Below are 24230 nucleotides of genomic sequence, written 5' to 3' on the forward strand. Positions count from 1 at the left end.
AAAAGCACGAATCAACACTCAAACTTTTACTAACACAAAATTAGCAGAAGAAGCCCAAAGTGTGGCGCTAAAGAGCTGAAAAACCACGTTGTACGTCACTACGTTCGAAATTGTTGGGCCAGCATTTGTGTGACCGTGTTTATGCAAGACAAGTTGGAGCAAACACCCTTCAAACAAAATTCCACGCTTTTGTTGTCGGAAAGTCCAATCGTGTGTACGCGGCATTGGAGCTGTCTTTGATAGCTTGCTCTCTGTGCTTAGAGTGTATATGCTCCCAGCACAGACACCTATGCCACCCACAGACACATATGTAGCATTAACCACTTACCGCCTGTGCTATAGCCGAAAGGCGGCTACAGCGTGGTCGCCCAGTTCTGGGAGGGCGTCTATTGACATCTTCCCAGAGCCCCGCCCCCCCTACGCACCCCCGGGGCGAGCATCAGGCGCGCTTGGTGATCGATGTGTTCTTTAGACACAGCTGATCACAGATTGAGGTAAAGGGCCAATCACAGTGGCCCTTTATCATGTGACCAGCTGTATCCAATCACAGCTGATCTCATGTAAACAAATGTTTTTTTCCTTTCCTCATTGCTGTCACTGTGTGAGGAAAGGAAAACCGGTATCCTATATCCGGCTATCCTGTGACAGCACACATATACACTGATAATGGAGACACTGATTATAAGTGCTTTGATTATCAGTGCTGCCCCATTAGTGACAATCAGTGCAGCATATCACTGTCCATCAGGGCAGCCCCATCACTCCTCATCAGTGCAGTTTCATCAGTGCAGCCTATCCGTGCCCATCGGTGCAGCTTATCAAGGCCCATCAGTGCAGCCTCATCAGTGCAGCCTATCCGTGCCCATCGGTGCAGCCTCATCAGTGCCCATCAGTGCAGCCTATCAGTGCCTATCAGTGCAGCCTCTCAGTGCCCATCAGTGCAGCCTATCAGTGCCTATCAGTGCAGCCTCATCAGTGCAGCCTATCAGTGCCCATCAGTGCAGCCTATCAGTGCCCATCAGTGCAGCCTCATCAGTGCAGCCTTTCAGTGCCGCCTCATGAGCACACATCAGTAAAGAATAAAAACTACTTGTTTTCAAAATTTTATAACAGAAACAGAGAAAAGGATTCCCCCCCCCCCCCCAAAATTTTCAGTTTTTTTTTTTTCGTTTGTTTAGCAAAAAATAAAAACCCCAGTGGTGATTTAATACTGCTAAAAGGAAGCTCTATCTGTCTGAAAAAATTATGGAAATTTCATTTGGGTACAGTGTTGCATGACCGTGCAATTGGCCTGGGCAGGCAGGTGATGAAAATGCTCTGAAGGCAAGTGGTTAAAGCCCACCCCCTTTGCCACCGCACATGTGCATTACATGGACAGCAAGATGTTAATATTTTCTGGTTCTAGTTAATAAATGCTGGCTTGGTGATCAATCTGCATGTGACCTGGATGAAAATCCTGCGCAAAAAAAAAAAAAGAATTTATCATTAAAATAATTCAGCATTCGATTAGCATGCTACCCAACTTGCCCCGACCACCAGGGAGGCAGTGTTTACAGATATGTTAATACACGCCGCAAAACAAGGTGAAGCTAAGTGTAATATAGATGGAAACACAATTGTTCCGTATAGACCTGCATATAATTAGCCATGTCTGGAAGGCTGAGCGCTGCATATTGCTTAACAATAGCAGACGTGAGCACAATTTTTAGTTACCGAATACAAACGAACCGTCTTGGCATCTATAGAGTCACTATGTCTGCAACCAATACATATTATGGATTTTTGTTCCCAACGAAATCTGATAAAACTCAAATTCCTTAACACAACTTAGTGACAAAAGGAACCTTCTACATCAATTAAAAATATAAATCCGTGGAAATTCAATATGCCTGCAAGCAATGAAATACAAGTGCTCATAATAAGGCTACTTTGGGGACAAAAGGAAAGAACAAAATGCAAGTTGTGCCGTAGGCAGAAAATCAATATTATATTTGAAGAACTTTTTCAACTAAACTTTAGTTGTCCTTTATACTCTGCTGCATCTTAATGTCTAGTTATATATTTATTGTAGATTTAAATCACGGTATTAAAGTCAGCCCTTTGGTAGCTTTAGAAGTCTACATGAATAAATTCCTGATGTGTCACAATACATTGCAACAGTAACTTTTTTTTTTTTTTTTTTAAGCTGTAAATGTTATCATTAAAAAAAAAGGAACCATTGAGTGCCAGGCAGGTGCCAAGGCTAGCCTTTCTCATCATACACAGGCCTCCGGGGGGGCAGTAACATTAAGCGATTGAGTTGCTTTTTTACTGCCCCAACCACCCAACTAAGGCTGCATTCACACTTTGCGTAGTGGGAACTCACGTTACCGCTCGCAATTTTGTATGAAAAAAAACTGTTTCATGAAATAAAAAAAAAAAAAAAAAAAACTTTAAATTTAATTTTGTATAATGTGAAAGATGATATTATGCCCAGTAAATATATACCTAACATGTCACGCTTTAAAATTGTGCACACTCGTGGAATGGTGCCAAACTTTGGTACTTAAAAATCTCCAAAAGCGACGCTTTAAAATTTTTTACAGGTTACCAGTTTAGAGTTACAGAGGAGGTCTTGTGCTAGAATTGTTGCTCTTCCTCTAACACAGGAAAACTCTCACCGCACAGGAATGGATCCACTCCAGGTGTCAACTCAATTGTCTCCCAGGATAAAGAGCCCCAGGTGCTGGCTAGTGCTAAATCATGTTGAAGGTGAATGAGAAAATCCGGACAGCCGCACTCCAGGAAGATGTAGTTCAAAAATTATTTATTATAAATTCTTGAGCATATAGCATACAAAACACTGTGGCAGAAAGTACAGGCAATCAGCTAACGCGTTTCGCACTTATGCTAAGTGCTTACTCATGATCATCATTACTCTTCCTCTAACACACATGGTGATTTGAATGCCGTTTACATATGTGGGCGCGACTTACACATGCGTTCGCTTCTATGAGTAAGCATGCGGGGTCGGGGCACTTTAAATTTTTTTTTGTAATGTTTATTTTACCTTTATTTTTGTGTTTTTACACTTTCTCTTTAAAAAAAAATGTTGATCACTTTTATTCCTATTACAAGGAATGTAAACATCCCTTGTAATAGGAATAGTGCGTGACAGGTCCTCTTTATGGAGAGGTCTGGAGAGGTCTGAGGTCTAAGACCCCACATCTCACCTCCAGCTTGGAAAGACCAAGATTAAAAAAAAATAACTGTCTTGGTCTTTTCAGCTAAGGGGGGGAGGGAATGTCCCCTCCCGCCGCCTGTAAGAATGATCAAGCGCTATGGTTGTTCTTAAGGTACACAGAATCGCTGGCTGAAAAAAAGATGAAATCTGATTGTCTGGTTTATTAACCAATAGAGAAAAATCATAATTTGTTATGTTTTTTAAGCTTTTTTATCTGCTTTTATTTATTCATGTATTTTATTTTTTTTTGTAAGGTGTTAAGGGTTAGGGTTTAAATGTTAGGGTTAGGGGTTCATTTATTTATTTATTTTGTTAGGTTAGGGGTTACTATTAGTGTTAGGAGGTTAGGGGTTAATATTAGGAGTTTTTTTTTAAATTTATTTATTTTTATTATTTCTTTAATTTATTATTTATTGCCATTTGATTATTGCATTTGAGTAGAAAAACACACAATAAAATGCACTAAAATGCTCAAAAATGCTTGAATTAAGCATTTCCATGCATTTCTATGGAACAAAAAAAAAACCGCTTCAAAAACACACCTGCCATATTCCACCAAAAAAAAAAAAAAGTCCCAGTGGAGATGTGAACCATCTCCATAGAGAATAATAGAGTTTTTCTCCTCCAGCATGGAGCTTCATCTTATAAAACGCTGCGGTGTGAATGGGGCCTTAAAGCCACGATTTGCCACATTTGCAAGGTGGTTCTGTTGCATGGCAAATTTGCACCACATTTGTGGTGCCATTTAGAATGAATGGCATCAATATGCGCGTTTTGCATTTGGAAGAGCAGGCAGAAGTGTGAATGGAGCCCAAAGCCCACAATGCTGCCGAAGGTGGCTGTTCACATGCCATGCTGGGATGTTTTGCTTTGCAGCTAATTTTTCTCAGCATGTCTAGTGGACAGGAAGCACCACCTGTCAAACTCGGCCATTCAAGTCAATAGGGCCACGCCACAACTGTGAGTCAAACGCTTGGCTCGCGGTTGTGGTCCCAAAAAAAAAGCAGGCATTCAAGAGGTGGCAAGATCACCTCCTGAATGCCTGAGGGTGGCTGCACTCTGAAAGGCAATCCAACACAGATCACTTTTCAGAGAATGGGCAAGGATGATCTATGCCCTGGGAATAACATTCTCTGGGAACCCCTGCTAATAATTATTTATATACAGCTCACGGTACATTAGCATACCTCCCAACTTTCTGAGATAGGAATGAGGGACACCTATTAGCAAAAGTATGCAGGCATAGGACACACCCCTTGCCACGCCCCTTAAAGAAGAATTATGCAAAGAAGAATAATTAGTGCTTTTTTTTACCTCTACTATTCCTTTATATTGGCTTTTGGAATTTACAAATTTAGATTTAGAAAATGAATGAAAGGTTTAGCACTGGGAAACACTTTTTGAAAGATAAAAAGTGCATTTTATATACAACTATATAGATCAGACCAAAACAAGGGACAAATGAGGAGGAAAGAGGGACAGAGGGACTTTGTTCCAAATCAGGGACAGTCCCTTGAAGTCAGTCGGGAGCTATGCATTAGTATGATGGTTTCTAGGAAGAATGCTTCTTATATTTGTGGACATTGGGAAGAATCACCCCTCCTTCCAAATAGCTAAAAAGATCACTGGTATCACTGGTTACCTATCTAATAGGCAGACATTGTTCAAGGAACCCCTAGCAACCTCTGGAGGAGCCCTAGGGTTCCATGGATATCAACTTGAGAAAGGCTGTCTAATGCCGCGTACACACGAGCGGACCTAGGTCCGACGGACCTAGAAATAGAACATGTTTCAAATCTTTCCAATGGACTCGAGTCCGATCGAAAAATCAGTTCGTCTGTATGCTAGTCTGACGGACAAAAAAGGACGCAAGGCCAGCTATTGGCTACTGGCTATGAACTGCCTTATTCTAGTCCAGTTGTACGTCATCGCGTTCGAAACGATCGGACTTTGATGTGATAGTGTGTAGGCAAGTGCGTTTCATTGGAACTCCGTCGGAACTCCGTCGTAAAGTCCTTCGGAGTTCAGGCGGACGAGAAGTCCGCTCGTGTGTACGCGGTATAAGGCTAAGATGATGTCACCAGTCTGCTGCAGGCAGGAGCAATAATTTCCTCAGTCTCCTCTCTGCCAGGGATCAGACTGCAACATGATAACCTGGAGCAAGTTAAAGTGGTTGTAAAGCTTTAATTTTAAAATGCAGCCAATAGCCTGTATATCAGGAGCGCAAGTCCTTGGAGAGGCAAGTCTCTCGGGGACATCACTGGATCAAGAGGGGGCTCTGGTAAGTATTAGGTGGGCTGCTGTACACAGAAGGTTTTTTTACCTTCAGGCATAAAAAGCCTTTTGTCTTTACAGCTACTTTAAAGTGATACTAAACAGAGAAGTGTTAATTGCCATAACTCATTCACATACAATATCATGGCACTGTATTTTTTTAAATCCTCTAAGTACCCTATTTCTGCAGGGCTGTTGTGTGGTCACATGATCTTTCTCTTTGGTATCTGCAGGGAAAGATCTTTGGGAGGGGCTTCTATTATTCTGCTTCAGAAGAGTGACTTAAATTAAATGATAAATAGCCAAAAACTGTTTTACAGCTCCCTATAAATCTTTATTGAACATTAAATGTGATTTTTTTGTGCATTAATATGGTGTAGGCAGAGTCAGAGATGATTGACACTAACTTTCATTTTGTTCAAACGCCATCTGTATCCAATGCTCATTTTTTTTACTTTACAGGTATTCACAGATACATTTGATATATTTAATACTGATTTCTATTAAAACAAAGCTTTTGTGTGAGCTTCCTACAGAATGTAATCAATCAACATAATTTTTTAACCCCCCCTCCCCTAGTGTTTAGCAATAGGAGGATATGAAGGAGGAGGGAGGGAGGAAAGTGTCTCTCACCACTGGGTATTTGCTGACATGTGCGACTCTATACTCATGTTGGCTGCACAGATTTGAAAAAGAAGGAAATGAAGAGCTTAGAAGGGAACAGTTGAGCATGCTCCGTAGAGGACACCAGCTGGTTTACACCATCTCAGCGTGCAGTGGGGATACAGAGAAGGTGGGAGGGACAGCTAAAGGCAGGATCAACCTGGTCTATTTGACTCTATACAGAACTAATGCTTTAGTGGCTTTGTGAGTATGAACACTTCTGTTATATAGCATGTAATGGGAGTTATTCATACTTAGGGTTTAATGACACTTTAAAGTGAGAGGCTGCAGCTGGGGCTGATCTGTGTGTAACATTTCCAAACGCAGCCAAGTACTGCTCAGGCACCAGGACTTACATGGCTGTGTCATCTCTGAGCCAGCATCTCAGTTCAGGACATTGATGTGGACACTGGATAATGCCTTAGGAAAGATGGTGCTGTCCTTCTGGAGAGAAAAGCAGGTGAAGACAGTGAGAGTTCTAAGATCTGAGAGGTAATACATACTGATAAGTGTAGTACTTAGACACTGTTGAGATTGCATTCATGTAATATGAACAAAGGCATCTGATTTTCTGTTCATTTTAAAAGTGAAGCAGATGTTTTTAATAACAATCGCTTTTTCTGTTGTCCTTCTTCCACTTACCTGTTACAGCAGTTGTGTAGGGAGTCTAAATATGACTATTATATTCAATAGGAGCCAGAGGTAAACCCAGTGCACTCTGCAATGTAAGAGACTTGGCTGGACACACCCCTTCCTTTTTATATAATATATGTCTGCGTGAGGGGTGTGACTGCTACTCAGCTATGCCAGCACAGAGCACCGCAGTGTGAGAAAAGGAGGCATTACTTTCATTGGGAGAAAAAATAGTATCTTAAGGTATTTACTAGCACAAATCAGTCACAAAACATAACAACTAGGGTATGGGTCTATAAAAAGATAAAAAGGTATCAAAGTTCTATTGACGGTTAAATAAGTCCTAACAATTGTTACCTGGAAAACAAAGGTTTTTGTGACCACACTGAAAATCCTCTCTTTATGGGATTTTAAAGGCAACCAATAGACGAGTACAATATATAAAAACGTATTCCATTCTTTATTGTTATTTTTTTTTTTTTTTATTAAATATTTAAAAAGTAATATCATGTATTTTTACATTTTAAGATGAACCATATATAATACAATAGCATATCTAAATACAGATAGTGGTTTTCCCCAGCTACTTGCGGTTTGTTCTGCCCACTACGTAAACAGTTGATGGTTTCAAGAGTTGGGGATTACAAACGTGTTTCAAAAAACAGTACAAATGATATTTACTTTAGGGATTTTATACTACTCTGCAACATAGAACCACCTTATTTATAATCAATACATCATTTCCAAATAAACAAAATTTCTTATATGCATTTAACAACACTTACATAATATGCTATCTGCTCTAGTTAGAGCGCTCTCTCAAAGTTTGATATGTCCAAGAGAATACTGAGGTCTATTCCTATGGCCAGTGGTGTCGCTAGGGGGTGGCTTTTGGGGCTATAGCCTCGAGTTTCTCAGAGACGGCCACAGCTGTGGCCTCTCTGTAGCCGGCTGACGAGTGTGGTGAGCAGCACCGGAGATTGGGCAGGCAGCACGGGAGAGCAGGGCGGGCAAAAGAGCAGAGAGATGATATCATCTCTCACCGCCGGCCCTGCATCACTGCTGTTCCACTCTCACTGTGCAGCCGCGGGCAGCAGAGAGATGACATCATCTCTCACTGCCCGCCCTCTCTCTGGTGACCCTAATGTAAGAAGAGGCTCTCTGGGCACTGTCAGGTAAGAAGGAGTTCTCTGGGCACCCTGATGTAAGTGGGGGGCTCTCTGGGGACCCAGATGTAAGGGGGGGCTCTCTGATGTAAGGGGGAGACTTTCTGGGGACCCTGATGTAAGGGAGAGGCTCTCTGGGCACCCTAATGTAAGGAGAGGCTCTCTGGGTACTGTAAGGTAAGAAGAGGTTCTCTGAGGAACTTGATGTAAGTGGGGGGCTCTCTGGGAACCCAGATGTAAGGGGGGGGGGCTCTCTGGGGACCCCAGTGTAAGTGGAGGGGGCTCTCTGGGGACTCTGATGTTAAGTGGAGGGGGCTCTCTGGGGACTCTGATGTAAGGGGGAGGCTCTCTGGGGACCTTGATGTTAAGTGGGGGAGGCTCTCTGGGGACCCTGATGTAAGGGGGAGGCTCGCTGGGGACCCTGATGTTAAGTGGGGGAGGCTCTCTGGGGACTCTGATGTAAGGGGGAGGCTTTCTGGGGACCCTGATGTAAGGGGGAGGCTTTCTGGGGACCCTGATGTAAGGGAGAGGCTCTCTGGGGACCCTGATGTAAGGGGGAGGCTTTCTGGGGACCCTGATGTAAGGGAGAGGCTCTCTGGGGACCCTGATGTAAGTGGGGGGGGGGGGCTCTCTGGGACCCTGATGTAAGGGGGCTCTCTGGGGACCCTGATGTAATGATAGAATATATAGAGAATTTACATAAGTAAAAAATGCTGCTGTGGGTCCTAAAAACACAGGCAAAGATCACAGGAGCATTGTGTATGTTTCATGTTTTTAGAGGCTATAACGTTCTTTATTATCAGTCCGACTGTTAGACTTACAGTGAGATCTGTAGAGCCAGCATATGGTATGAACAATATATGTACTATAGAACACTTCCCTCTTTCCTCATCATAACATGAGGGGGAGGTGTTCTGTAGTCCAACAGGGGAGAACTCAGACAGGGCTGGTAACACTTCTTGGGATTTCCGTGCAACACATGAAGAGAGTACAGGAATTTGAGAGCTCATTGGATTTCTGACAGATCAACTGGTATTTTTGTACTTGCAGCATTTTTAAAGGGATAAAACATGGGAAAATGTGCTTGCAATGCAGAGATGATTTTTTTTTTTCTTTTGCATTTGTTGTAAATGCAAAACCGAAAAAAAACAAAACAAAAAAAAAAACGTGGGATAATAGGGCACACATGTTTCATATTCTTTGTTCAGCACATGAATTATGCAATGATGTGAATGTATAATATGTAAAACACTATACATTGTTGGTGCTACTGTAAAAATAATAATAATATAAATAATAACAACAATAAAATTATAAAGGATGATGATGATAATAGCAATAATGATATACCGTAAAAGATAATGATGATAATAATATAAGTAAAGATGATGATGATAATAATAGTAATATAAAAAAAAGATAATAATATAAGGGATGATGATGATTGTGATAAGATTGTAAGCAATGATGATTATGATACTAATAATATAAATGATGATGATGATGATTATTATATTAATTATCATATTAATATAAGTGATGATAATAATAATGTTATAAGTGGTGACAATGATGATAACAATTATATAATTAATGATGGTAATAATAATAACAAGAAGCATATAAATGATGATGATAATAATATAAGTGATGATGATAATAATAATATAATTATATGATGATAATTATGATGATGATTATGATAATAATATAGGTGATGATGATAATAATAATATAATTATATGATGATAATTATGATGATGATTATGATAATAATATAGGTGATGATGCTGCTGCTGATGATGATAATAATGATGATGGTACTATAAGTGATGGTGATATATAATAATATAAATAATTATGATGATGATGATTATGATAATAATATAGGTGATGGTGATGATGATAATATAGATGATGATGATAATATTATAAGTGGTGATGATGATAATAATATACATATTGATGACGATGATAATAATAATGATAATGATATAAATGATGATGATAAGAATAATAATTTAAGTGATGATAATAATAATAATAATAATAATACAAATAATGACGATTGATGATAATGATATAAATGATGATGATGATAATAATAATATAAATAATGATGATAATAATAAAAATTATAATAACAATAATATAAATCCTAATAATAATATGCAAATAATATACAAAAATCTGCAAATAAAACCTTTCAAGGAACCATGATCATCATACCCTGACATTCCCCGGACAATGGACCATCCAAGGAAACTAACAAGCGTTTGCAACAATTTTATTACTCGTCAACATATTTACATTGCTTTAAGATCCTGGGGAAAATAAATAAATAAATAAATAAACACAAATAATGAAACAAAATGATTAACATAATGTGACCCACAATAAGCTAAAAAGGTACAAAAAATATAGTAGAAATGGTGCGAGGAAGAAAGACATGAAGAATGAGGGCGATTTGACATTCACTGACATCTGTTTTTATACAAATATATATACTTTAAATTCTTCTTTTTATTTATAAGAAGAATAAAATGTGGGAATAAATTGCACTGTTAATTTATTTTAACCCGAATGCCAAGGAAGCGTTCCAATATGATGATGCGGCTGAGCCTTGTAGTTCCACAAACACTGGAAAGAAGACCCAACATTTAATGGATAGAACCTTGAATCTGCTTGAATCTGCAAACAGGATGGATTTTATGCGTTATTCCCAGCCTTGAAACAGCCAATACCTGCCTTGTGTGACCATGATATGTTATATGACAGTATACACAGAGGCAACAGCATTGCATTGTGTCCAAAAAAAAAAAAAAACAAGCACAGTGCAGCATTCATGGATGGCAACACAGAAAATCACGTAATGTTTTTTCGGTGGAAGTTTTGTTAAGCACCTGTATTGGTAATTAAAATGATTTTTTGCACAATTTATGCTCACAACTTAAGTGTAACTCCACTTTCGTGGGACGAAAAGAATTGCATTTAAAAAATATATCATATAAAATTGTGACACAAGTCATATTGTAATTAAATGTTATTACAAATGACCTTTCCTTTTCAATCTGCAGCTCTGTCATTTTAAATGGAATTTGGCAACCTGGAGATGATACACACAGATAATAGTTTTCTCTATTGGCTAATAGAAAAAAAAAAAAAACGCTGGATACAAACGCACAAGTCACATAAAAACGTTTGCAAAAACAATGTCCGATCAATGTCCGACCGTGTGTACGGGGCATTACTGGCCAGAAAATGAAAACTAATGCAGCCATCGCATCTTATGCCCCGTACACACGGTCGGACATTGATCGGACATTCCGACAACAAAATCCTAGGATTTTTTCCGACGGATGTTGGCTCAAACTTGTCTTGCATACACACGGTCACACAAAGTTATCGGAAAATCCGATCGTTCTGAACGTGATGACGTAAAACACGTACGTCGGGACTATAAACGGGGCAGTAGCCAATAGCTTTCATCTCTTTATTTATTCTGAGCATGCGTGGCACTTTTTGCGTCGGATTTGTGTACACACGATCGGAATTTCCGACAACGGATTTTGTTGTCGGAAAATTTTAGAGCCTGCTCTCAAACTTTGTGTGTCGGAAAATCCGATGGAAAATGTGTGATGGAGCCCACGCACGGTCGGAATTTCCGGCAACAAGGTCCTATCACACATTTTCCATCGGAAAATCCGACCGTGTGTACGGGGCATTAGTCTGTTGCTTTTCAAAAGAACAAGCTGTCTTGCAGATTTTTCAGTTAGGCTGCATTCACACCTCCGCGCTTTGAATCACGGGCGGATTTGCCACGATTTTGCCGATTTTAAAGCACCGAGGTGTGAATGAAAAAAAAAATTGCAGAACACACATTTGAGATGCCATTCATTTGAATGACAACTAAAATTGAGATGCGGTTCTGCCGTGATTGCCGCGCAATAAATCACACTGCAATCTGCGTTGCATGAAGCATGTTGCCAAAAAGTAGCCCCTGAACTTTTTTTTGGGCGACATGCTTCATGTGATGTGGGTTGCCGCGATTCTGCCTGCAATTTCAAAGCACTGAGGTGTGAATGACAAATCGCAGAGCGCACATTTGAGGGCATCTAAAATCGCAGTGCGGTTCTGCCACGATGGCTGAGTAATAAATCGTGCTGCAATCGCGGCAACCCACATTGCGTTACGCATGCCGCCCCCCCAAAAAATTTCAGGAGCTACTTTTGGGCAACATGCTCCATGCGATGTGGATTGTAGCGTGATTTATCGCGCAACAATTCGGGTAGAACCGCACCGCAAGGCGCCATCTCAAATGTTGCGTTCTGCCATGTTATTCACACCTCGGTGCTTTGAAATTGCGAGCAAAATCGCGGTAAATCTGCCCACGATTCAAAGCGCGGAGGTGTGAATGCAGCCTTAGAATTGGTAAGCTGCAATGTAATAAATAATAAGGCTGCATACACACTGGACGTTAAAATAATAATAATAATAATAAAAACGCCAGTAGCTTTGCAGTCAGTCTTTCAACGTTTTTGCAATATCGTTTATTAGCGTTTTTTAGCGTCAGCTTTTTTTTGCTTCTTTTTTTTTTTCAATGGATCAAAAACATTAAAAAAACTATGGTGAGCCACGTTTTTGAGCGTTTGGCGTTTTTGGTGGTCAGAAAAACGACTCCTGAACGCGATTTCATGGCGTTCAGAAAACCGCCCATAAACTCCACTGCTGATAAACGTCCAAAAACGTCCATGTGTATGGACACATAGGATAACATAGAGGGGAGTTTATGGGCTGTTAAAAAAAAACCAAAAAAACGCCCAAACTCCCAAAAACGTCTGTTTATGAGCTTCAGTGTGCAATGGAGCCTAAATGTTTGATTTTGGGCTAAATAATGGTGAATAATATCTTCAGGCCACTGACACGCATGTTCATCTCGGCCCCGTGTCAGATACATGTTCTATATGTAAAATAATTCTGATGTGACTTCCTCTTCTAAATAAAAAATGTCCAATAAAAAATACTGTAAATCTCATCTTGCTGTTATCTTGATCGCACCTGATGGAAAATTGCAGCGGAATTCAAGGGAATCGCTTATTTTCTTTGCTGCGTCATTTTTCAGCAAGCGATGATTTGAAGTGCGGCATCCAACAACGGATACGTTGTCATCACTGCTGGCCACCAATATATTGCATATTTTGCGATTCTTTGATCGCTGCGTTCTTACTTCTTGGAACCCATATACACCATTGCGGTGCGATAGTATCGCTGTGCGCCTGCCCCATAGACTATGGGATTCTGAATGCTGCGCAATGTCACTCACAGCCAAAGCAGGAAAAATCGCAGATCGTAGTTTTCTAAACACATTGAGATTGGAACAGTCTCCTTATTATGGGGATCATGACACATGCGATTTAGCGCCTCGGAACACGTGCTTTACAACACTACAGTGTAAATGGGCCCCTTAGGTGGAAGTCTTTTATCCATGTGCTCTCAGGGCCCGTTTACACCATTTTGCTGCGATAGTACATGTGCGTTAACATGCGTTGTGTTTAGGCAGCTAATTTATTTGAATAGGTTACTAATGCACTAAAAAACGCACTTATACCATTTCTGGCAGCGCACAGAAACGCACTTTATTGTTCTGCCATGCATTTCACCGCTCTGCAAAGCATGTCTGTCAGTCACATGATTTAGTATGATATTGTTTTCACACTGCGCCTTGAAGAAAAAAAAGTGTAAAAAACACATATTGCGTGTTTGATGCATCCCTGGTGCGTTTCCTGTTTGCCTGACCCCCAGCATGCACCTGTAAAAAATGGACATATAACTCAAAAAACGCACCAGCAGCGCAACTGTTTTCTAATTATTTCAATGGGGAGCTACATTTTTGGTGTGGTTTTAAAAAATGCAGCAAGCAAGACTTTAAGGCTACGTTCACAATGAAGTGCCGCTAAAACAGCGCTAAAGCGTGCTGGGCGTTTTAGCAGAGCTTTTCGGGCGCTAGCAGGCCGTTTTTTTTTCAGGTCACGTGACAATGTTTGCAGAGCTTTCAAAGCGCTTTTAAGGCTGCCTATTCATTTCAATGGGCAGGGGGCGTTTTTGGAGCACTATTTATAACTTGGGGCGCGATTGCGATGCCGTTACTTGTTAATGGCACCCCAAACGCAGTGCAATTTTGACACAATTTGCATGCCGTAAATCACGTTGCAACTGCAGGAAAATTGAAAAGCTTGTTGCTCAAAAAAGGAGCAGGAGCTTCTGCTTGGCGACAGCGTAGCACGTTGCGATTTTGCGACGATTGCAGTGCGATTTATCGCCTGCCCATCGCAGCAAAACTGCACCGTGATTGGGGTGCCTTTACCAAGTAACGGCATCACAATCGCATCCCCGCGTTTTGCTGCGATTCTGCATCCCTAGGTGTGAATGGAGCCCGAGGGCCAATAGCAATGTTTTCACCCAAGATTCACACAACTTTAAGCCAGGATTCACCCTGGTTTCGGAACACTCGCATCTAAGGCTGCCTTCACACCCGGGCGTTCTGAATTGCGAGCAGAATCTAAAACGCTCCCAGATGTGAACGACAAATTCATTTGAATGGCACCTGAAAACGCGGTGCGGTTCTGCCGCGATAAAACGTGCTGCAATCGCGGCAAACCACATCACGTGAAGCTCGTCGACCAAAAAAAAAAGTTCAGAAGCTTCTTTTGGGCGACGTGCTTCATGCGATGCAGTTTGCCGTGATCGCAGCGCGATTTATCGTGGCAGAACCGCACCGCGTTTTTATGTGCCATTCAAATGAATGCCGTCTGAAACGTGCGTTTGTCATTCACACCTGGGCGGTTTGATTTCGCAGGCAGAATTGCGGCATTTCAAAGCGCCCATGTGTGAATGAAGCCTTAGGACCTATATGTGTGTAGAGGTGCAATTTTATTTTGTAGCGTTAGGTAGGCGTGTTCAGACATCGTTTTGCTTTTCCTTTAAGGCCCATTCACATGTGATTTGGTCTCTGAAGAGCAATCCACATTTGGATCGCTCTTTAGCGAGAATTTAATAGGTGGTGAGGAGATGTTGTATTGCCGCCTAACCTCCTGCTTTACCTCCTTGAACCCCATAGTAGCGTACATTGCACATGGTTGCAGGGTGCCCCATTCACGCTAATGCCTCTTTTTTTTTGTTTCTAGGCACAACAGCGTTCACTTAAATAGACTGCCCTACGTGCGCCCAACGCGCCAAAGAAGCTGCAGCAGTGAGCCTTGTGCGTTTTGGCGCCAATAATAAATTAACGGAACCTCAAGCGCGACAAGCAATCGTAGCAGTTTTCCTGCACTCCAGAAATGCGCGTTTCCTGGAATAAGCAGATGTGGGCGGGGCCCAAGCTGCCATTTAAACTTGCCGTTTTGGGATCTCAGGGCAGAATCGCAGCAATTTCAAATCGCATTATGCCTGTTGGGGCGCCATTCAACGGCACCTAAAACGCGCTGCAATTTTTGCCACGATGATCGCGGCTGTGTGAAGCCTGGCGCCCGAAAAGGAGCAGGAGATTCTCTCTGGGTGACCAGCTTTGCATGTTGCGGTTTGATCTCGCGATATTCGAGGTAAAACGGAACCGCGTTTTAGGTGCCTTCGAAAAAGAATGGCGCCCCAAACATGCATTTTGCCCGAGATCCCGAAATGCCAATGGAGCTCACGGCTGAATTCACGCCTGTGCGCTACCTAAACAAAAATGTGCGTTTTGCCGCAAGTTTCGGAGAGGCGGTGCAGGTCGCTTTTGCGATGTCATTATTTGGCAGGCGTGTGTTTTGTTGCGCAAAAAAAAAAAAAAAACATGCTACAGACGCACCAAAATGCCCGACGCGCCATGACCGAAAAGGTTCTGCGGTTACTTTGGGTACATTTGTGGCACGTAAGGCGGGCGCAGCCCATTCAAGTGAATACAGCAGCTGTAGGCGTGACGCACCTTAACGCATGAAAACCGATGTGAATGGGGCCCTAATGTGTTTTTAGGTGAAAATTCCCAACCCCTGGGTGAAAGTTGTGTGAATCCTGGGTGAGAACATAGCTGACAGACCCCTCTGTGCCCACAATACAGGTCTGCTCCTCGCCCCCTCCCCCACACACACTCTCTCTGCACATCACTGCGCCTCAGCCTGCTGGCACTGCACGGGTTAGCGGCGTCTGATCGGCGGCTCGGGAATCCATTGCTCTCGCCTGGTCGCCGCCGGATCCTCGCCGTTGCCAAGGCAGCCGCGTCCTGCCGATCGCCGAGCGGCGAATCCCGGGCCCCGGCGGCAGCGGGCGGACCATGTTCGCTCTAGTCCGCTTCCTGGAGGATAACGTGTGTGACACGCTGCCCGCCGCCCGGGTCCGGGGCTTCCAGCCCAGCTCTCCGGAGGACTTCGATGACAGCAAGGTGTATGCCGTGTACCGGAGCCCCGAGGAGGCGGAGGAGGAGGCCGGAGCGCAGCCGGCGCACATCTTGGCCCTGGCAGGTGAGGAGGACCAGGGGGAGGAGGGGGTCATACACCTCTGGTGGGGGCCATTCTATAATGGGGTGGTGGGTGAAGCCGGACAGTCTGTGGCTTATTCTATAGATCGCCCTTCATTGTGATGGTGGAGGCTGGGCGGAGACATGTCACTAGAGGGGCGGAGACATGTCACTAGAGGGGCGGAGACATGTCACTGGGGGGCAGGATCTCTGAAATGCAAATACTGACTTGGTGAAGGAAAGTCAGTGATTGTCCCGCCCCCTTTTGACTTCTTAACAACGCCTCCAGGCCGCTCTTTAATCACTTCCAGAAAAGCCCTTTAGCAGATTTAGCCCTGGATCACATTGCAGCGATTTGACATGTCAGTCCCGACTTCGGGGGGCGATTTCAGAGACAGCGGTGCGGGTTTCTGCTCAAATGTCTATTGAAATCGCACCTCAAAGTCGCCAAAGGAAGTACAGAAACTACTTTTGGGAATCGCTGCGGAGTCACACCGATTAGGACGGTGCCAGAAACACCCTATAGCAGATTTAGCCCTGGATCACATTGCAGCGATTTGACGTGTCAAATCGCATTTCAAATCAACGGCTATTGCCGGCAATTAAGGATGAGCTCAGGCGTGTTCGCAAACAGTACATGTAGAGCCCGCCAGGAAGTCGGCACTGCGGAGTGATCATCACAGGCAGTGAGACATTGTCCCGATGTGATGCTGCAGAGTTCCGGACAATGTCTCACTGCTTGTGATGATCGATCCGCAGTGCTGACTTCCTGGCTGGCTGTACACATGCTGTTTGCGAACACGCCTGAGCTCATCCTTAATTGCCGGCAATAGCCATTAATTTGACATGTCAAATCAATGCAATGTGATCCAGGGCTAAATCTGTTATAGGGCGTTTCTGGCACTGTCCTAATTGGTGTGACGCCGCAGTGATTCCCAAAAGTAGTTTCTGTACCACTTTTGGTGACTTTGAGGTGCGATTTCAATAGACATTTGAGAAGAAAACCGCACAGATGTCTCTGAAATTGCCCCCCGAAGTCGGGACTGACATGTGGGAATGAAATTGTGCGAGTTCAGCTGAGCCCACACCATTTTATTCCCGCAGTCAGTGTGAACTTGGCTCAGGCCCCTTTCACACAGGCGGCCCCACTTGGTGGACTCCGCTCGCTCAGCAGGGGGGAATCGATCCGCTGATCCCCTCTGAGCGGGCAGATGACAGGTCTGTGTGCGATCACTGTGCAGAGATGGACCTGTCAGAGCCCCGCTCTCCTCTGTGGGGACCGCCTGTCTGTTTTCTTCTGATCCCATCCGACCTGCCAGATGGATGGAAAATAGGACCTCCATCTGTCTGGATTTGGCATGTCGGATAGCAGCGGGTTTCACCCCTGACATCCGCCAATCCATAGGAGTGAATGGAGCGTCTGATCAGGTCCACCTGAAAAACTGACAGTCAGACCTGATTGGAAAGCCTGTGTGAAAGAGGCCCTCCTGCGCAGGATCACATGTGTATATAGGGTGATATAGAATACATGATTCTGCACTTCCACCTACAGGGGGTGCACACACACGCTGCCGGCGGACCACTTCTGCTGTTATTAGTCCCAGCAGAAGCTGATCTGCAGATGACGGCACTGGATGTTCTCCGGCACCCCCAATCATCCGTAAGGCTGCGTTCACACCTATGCAGATTGGATGTGGGGAAACCTGCTTCCAATTCACATAGGAGTGATCCCAGCCTTACTGATGATCGGCGGGTGACCGGCTCTCTATGGAGTCTTTTCACATATCTCCGTTGTGGCTGCGGAGCGGCTTGCACAGGAACGCTGTGCATCTTTGGCTCCGTTTCAGGGCCAAATTCAGGCAAAAATTCAGCCCTGATTCGTCCCTGAAACAGAGAACAGGGACACACCGGACCCCCTGCTGTGAGCTGCATCCGTCAGAGGTGTGAACCCAGCCTATACACACTATGTAAACAAGGCAGATCTCCATTCTGACCAGGGGGGGGGAGGGATGGATTTTGTGTTCCTGCAAAGAGTGGAATAAAATCCATCTCTTCCCTTAGTAAAAGCCGCACATACAGTACTGTAAAACACTGGCTAGGTACACAGTAAACCCTTCAATTGCCTCTGATGTTAATCCCTTCCCAGCCAGTGTCATTAGTACAGTGACAGTGCATATTTTTAGCACTGATCATTGTATTGGTGTCACTGGTCCCCAAAAAGTGTCAGTTAGGTGTCCGATTGTCTGCCGCAATATTGCAGCCCCTCTATAAGTCTCTGATTGCCGCCATTACTAGTATACAAAAATTAACTAAAAATTTCATAAATACATTGCATAGTTTGTAGACACTAAAACATTTGCATAAACCAATCAATATACGCTTATTGGGATTTCTTTACTAAAAATATGTAGCAGAATACATATTGGCCTAAAATGATGAAGAAATTAGATTTTAAAATTTTTTTTATGAGGTTTGTTTTATAGCAGAAAGTAAAAAATATAGGTTTTTTTTCAAAATTGTCAGTTATATTTTGTTTATATTGCAAAATATAAAAACAGCAGAGGTGATCAAATACCACCAAAAGAAAGCTCTATTTGTGGGAAAGAAATGACACATTTTATCTGGGTACAGCGCTGCACGACCGTGCAATTGTCAGTTAAAATAACGCCGCACCATATCACAAAAAATGGCCTGGTCATGAAGGGGGTAAATCTTATGGAGGACAAGTATCCTGAAAGACACTGCAGCTTCTGATTGGCTCTCACAGAAGTCACATGATCTGAATGCCATCCTGCTGGCTCCCAATTAGAAGCCGAAACTGAGAGGTGCCAGTGACAGCGCAGTCAGCGTGGCAAGGATGTAGTAAACGCACTTTCAGCACACAACGTCTTGCTGCCATGGACGCAGATGTGCAGTGGATGGTCATTAAAGCCCATCGTTTTCGTATATATGTGTTGCATGGTCAGCAAAAGGTCAAAGGCATAGTCTACTTTTTGCAACCATTTAAAGCTTATCTCTGAGATGCACATCACAGGTCCCAGGAGGCTGCGGGACCATTGAGAAAGTGCAGCATGACTCGTGCATGCGCAGTGAGGAGCCAGTAGGAAGTCACAGCCGGCCTCCCACACTCAAGATGACGGCAAGATGAAGACCAGAGAAGAACAAGCCTGGGTGAGGACAGTATTGGATCCCTGGACAGGTAAGTGCATGTTTATTAACCAGTTCCTTACCGTGCTATAGCCAAATGATGGCTGCAGCACAGTCGGGCAGTTCTGGGAGGGCGTCATATGAGGTCTTCCCATGATCGTGCCCGCCGCGGCATGTGGGCTGTGCGCTCTGTGATCGCTGTGCTGATCACAGATCAGGGTAAAGGGCCAATCACAGCTGACCACGATGTAATCACAAGTCGGTTATCAGCATTCCTTTCAGCGTGAGGAGAGCCAATAACCGGCTTGTGTGTAAGAGACATCTACACTGATAATCGGGGGAATGATTATCGATGTCCTGATTATCAGTGCTGCCTATCAGTGGCCACCAGTGCTGCCAATCAGTGCCTCCTCATGTGTCACTTATCAGTGCCCCGCATTGATGTAAATCAGTGCCTCCTCATCAGTGTCACCTATCAGTGCAGCCTCATCTGTGTCTTTTCATCAGTGCCCATCAGTGTCACCTATCAATGCAGTCTCATCTGTGCCTATCAGTGCTTACCAGTGTCACCTAACGGTGCCCATCAGTGTCACCTATCAGTGCAACCTCATCAGTGCTTACCAGTGTCGCCTAATGGTGCCCATCAGTGTCACCTAGCAGTGCCCATTAGTACCGCCTCATCAGTGCTGTCAATTAGTTCCCATCAGTGCCTCATCAGTGTCACCCACCAGTGCTACCTCATCAGTGCCCACCAGTGCAGCCTATCGGCGCACATCAGTGAAGGAGAAAAATGACCTGTTTGCAAAATTTTATAACATACTATGAAAAAAAAATTTTTTTTTCTTTATTTAGCAAAAAAAAAAAATAAAATGGCCGTGATTAAATACCACCAAAAGAAAGCTCTATTTGTGTGGAAAAAAAGATAAAGATGTCATATGGGCACAGTGTAGCATGACTGAGTAATTGTCATTCAAAGTGTGACAGCGCTGAAAGCTGAAAATTGGCCTGGACAGGAAGGGGGTGAAAGTATCTGGTAGGCAAGTAGTTAAAGCATAAGTTCACCCTTCATAACATGTTACACCCATATTCAGGATGTAACATGTTATGAATGCGCACTGACCCCGGCGCCGAGCTGTCTGCTGCCACAATGAAAAAAAAAAAATAATGCCGCCATACGGGGCTCCGCCCAGCCAGCCGCGTCGCTCATTCATAGTCCTCTGTGAATGGAAAACTACAAGGTCCAGCAGTCTTTGCAGCTGTCGGCTTGTAGTTTTCAATGAACTACCATGGTGCTGTGAGCACTGCGGTAGCTCATTTAGAGCCCTTGCACACTGGGGCGGTTTGCAGGCGCTATTGCGCTAATAATAGCACCTGCAAACCGCCCCGAAAGTGCCGCTGCTGTCATCCCAGTGTGCAAGCTCTCGGGGCTTGCACACTGGAGCGATGCGCTGGCAGGACGGTAAAAAAAGTCCTGCCAGCAGCATCTTCGGAGCGGTGAAGGAGCGGTGTGTATACCGCTCCTTTACCGCTCCTGCCCATTGAAATCAATGGGACGGCGCGGCTATACCGCCGGCAATGCGCCTCTGCAGAGGCGCTTTGCGGTGGTATTTAACCCTTTCTTGGCCGCTAGCGGGGGTAAAACCGCCCCGCTAGCGGCCGCATACCGACGGTAAAACGCCGCTAATAATAGCGGCGTTTTACCGCCGACGCCGGTCACGCCGCCCCCTGCCCCAGTGTGCAAGGGCTCTTAGTCTTTCTGTCAGAATGTATTGGCTTCCTCGATGTACGAGCAAACCCATACACTGACAGATCTGCAGGAGACCTGCATGGCACCAGCGAATGCTTTACAGGGTCCCAAAATGAAAAATATTTAATGCAAGTTTTTTTTACCTGCAAAATAAATGTCCATTTATTATTTTTTGTGAAAAGGTGAACGTCTCCAAATGTCAGCAGAGACAGTATTTGTAGCTGCTGCCTTTTAGGCCCCATACACACAAGGTGTTTGCCCAGCTGTCCTATACACCTTTCCTCTTGGCAACAGCTTTTTGGCAGAAAAAAGGCTTAATACTTGGAAATGCATCTAGACTTGTTTAGGCACATCAGGCGTCTGGAAAGTAATTCATTTCATTGGCCAGAAGAATAATTTATTCTGGGTATTGGAATAAATGAATACTCAAGTACTTGATGCGCCTAGCATTAACACATGTTTAAAGAGGAAGTAAAGCCTCTTAAAAAAAAAATACACCCTGCAAGGCAAAGGCATAATGAGCTCATTATGAATTACTTACCTGAGATCGAAGCCCCAGCATCAGCCCTCGTTCGTCTCCTCCGACGCCACCATCTAATCCGGAGCAACTTCCGGGTATCTCTGCTCAGGCACTGTGACTGGCCAGAGCCGCGATGACGTCACTCCCGTGCATGCGCGCTGGTGCCGCCACTAACGGCATGATCACTGTTAGAAACAGTACACTCAGTGCGCCTGCGCCCGATGTCTACAATGCATGCGCCATAGACATTGGTGCCGCTATTCCTGCAAATATCTCCTAAACCTTTTAGGTTTGGGAGATATTTCTTGCACCTACAGGTAAGCCTTAATCTAGGCTTACCTGTAGGTTAAAGCGGTAGTAAACCCGCTTACTTTTTTTTTCTTTCCCTACACCTGTAAGGTAAAAGGCATAATGAGCTAGTATGCACCGCATACTAGCTCATTATGAGATACTTACCTTAGAACGAGGCGCCGGCATCTCACCCTGTTCACGCCGAGGGAGCTGACATTTCCCCTCGGTGTGTCTTCCGGATATCGCGGCTGATACCACAACCACTTTAAAGTGAATGTAAAGGATCTTTTTTTTAGTTTTTTTAAATAAGAAACATATCATACTTACCTCCACTGTGCAGCTCGTTTTGCACAGAGTGCCCCCGAACATCCTCTTCTGGGGTCCCCCAGCGGCTCTCGCGGCTCCTCTCCGCATCAGATAACCCCTTAGGAGAAGCGCTCTCCCAAGGGGCTGACCTTGTGGGCACGCTCCCAAGTATAGCATTTGCGTTCACAGACACGAATGCGGGACTCGGCCCCGGCACCTGGGTCATTGGATTTGATTGACAGCAGCGGAAGCCAATGGCTGCACTGCTATAAATCTATCCAATCAAGAGTCGGGACCCTGTGGAGAGAGGGATAAAAAGATAAAAAAACCTCCTGTGTGTAGCAGCTCCTCTCAGCCCCCCTAAAACATACCTGAGCCTGTCTTTATCCAGCAATGTTGCAGGAGTGTCTAAGCTGCCGGGACACCCCTCCTCATTGGCTGAGACAGCAGCGCAGTGTGATTGGCTCCCGCTGCTGTCAATCAAAATCATTCAACCAATCAGGAGAGAGTGTGCGGGGCCAGGTTGCAGCTCGGTGTCTAAATGGACACATGGAGCTGTGACTCAGCTCGGGTGCCCCCAGGGCAAGCTGCTTGCTGTGGGGGCACTCAGCAGGTGGGAGGGACCCGAGAAGAGGAGGATCGGGGCTGCTCTGTGCAACACCAACTGCACAGAGGAGGTAAGTATAACATGTTTGTTATTTAAAAAATAAAAATCAAATGAGACTTTACAATTACTTTAAGCCGGCCATAGATGGTTCGAATGTCGGACGGTTCGGCTGGAAGCGCCCAAGATTCAAGCCATGTATGGGCGGGCTGAATGTACTCAAGTTGATCGATCAATCAGCTTGGGTGCAACAAGCCTGTCAGATTTTACATGCGATTGACGCCAGCGCCTGTCATAGTTGTTAGCAATAATCGCTGTTTTCTCCCAGCGGGGACAGCTGCCTCTGCCCCCGCAGGAACAACACAATGGCTCTGCAGGAGGGATTCCCCCATCAACACTGACTGTGGCCAGCTTTAGCGCTTGTTCACACCAGCCTGCAGTGTTTTACTGTATGGGTTGGTGTACATGTGTATCAGTGGGGTGGGGGCAGCACATAACACTTTACATTTTTTTAACTTTATTAAAGTGTCATATTTGAATAAAGTTTTATTCACCATAGCTGAGCTCCAGTGCCATGAGTTGTGGCTGCATGACTGATGCACAGTGGTAGAAACGGAAGATTTTCCTCCTGATCTGGTGACACTTCAAAATGTAGTATTTTCCGGATTAATTTCCTCAGCAGAGATAAAGACAGCATTTAAAATCCTGACCCCTAATCACTCTATCCAAAAATAAAAAAAGGGGTATTAATGGAGACATGTATTCTAATGTCTGCGCATTCTACCCGCCATGGAAAATGCGGCACAAGGTATGACTAGGCAATATGGTATGAATGAGATCTAATGTTCTGCTGTCTACTGAAAACACAGGGCTCGTACACACTAAGAAAAAATCGGGCGAACGTTTTCGTCCAAAGAATTTTCGTATAGTTTGTACATCACTGACAGCCGATTCCGAATTTTCGTCCGCATTTTCGTTCATTGGTTTTGATTTACTCTGAAACAAGGAAAATTGGACGATCGTTCTCCCAATTTTCTTATCGTGTGTACCCCACTTTACACATGCATTTTTTATTTTATTTATCTATCTATTTAGATGTCCAGGGACACTGTGGTGCTGAGCCGGGGTTACCATCTTTAATTTTTATAATGATCGATATTAAAGAGGC

The 24230-nt window shown here is 44.0% G+C and overlaps 2 protein-coding genes across 4 annotated transcripts in view; both read left to right on the forward strand.

Moving 5' to 3' along the window:
• The window catches only part of AGBL4 (AGBL carboxypeptidase 4), a 3151866-nt gene that overhangs the window by 2045682 nt on the left and 1081954 nt on the right, over positions 1–24230 (forward strand). The window lies entirely within an intron of this gene.
• BEND5 (BEN domain containing 5) overlaps positions 16133–24230 on the forward strand; it is a 107413-nt gene continuing 99315 nt past the window's right edge. Inside the window, exon 1 of the mRNA XM_073593578.1 lies at positions 16133–16451. Within this exon, the coding sequence (XP_073449679.1) occupies positions 16265–16451 (187 nt within the window). The 5' untranslated portion in view covers positions 16133–16264. The remainder of the gene's footprint in view (positions 16452–24230) is intronic.

Source organism: Aquarana catesbeiana, linkage group LG07 (genome assembly GCF_042186555.1).
Source record: "Aquarana catesbeiana isolate 2022-GZ linkage group LG07, ASM4218655v1, whole genome shotgun sequence".
NCBI classification, from domain to species: domain Eukaryota; kingdom Metazoa; phylum Chordata; class Amphibia; order Anura; family Ranidae; genus Aquarana; species Aquarana catesbeiana.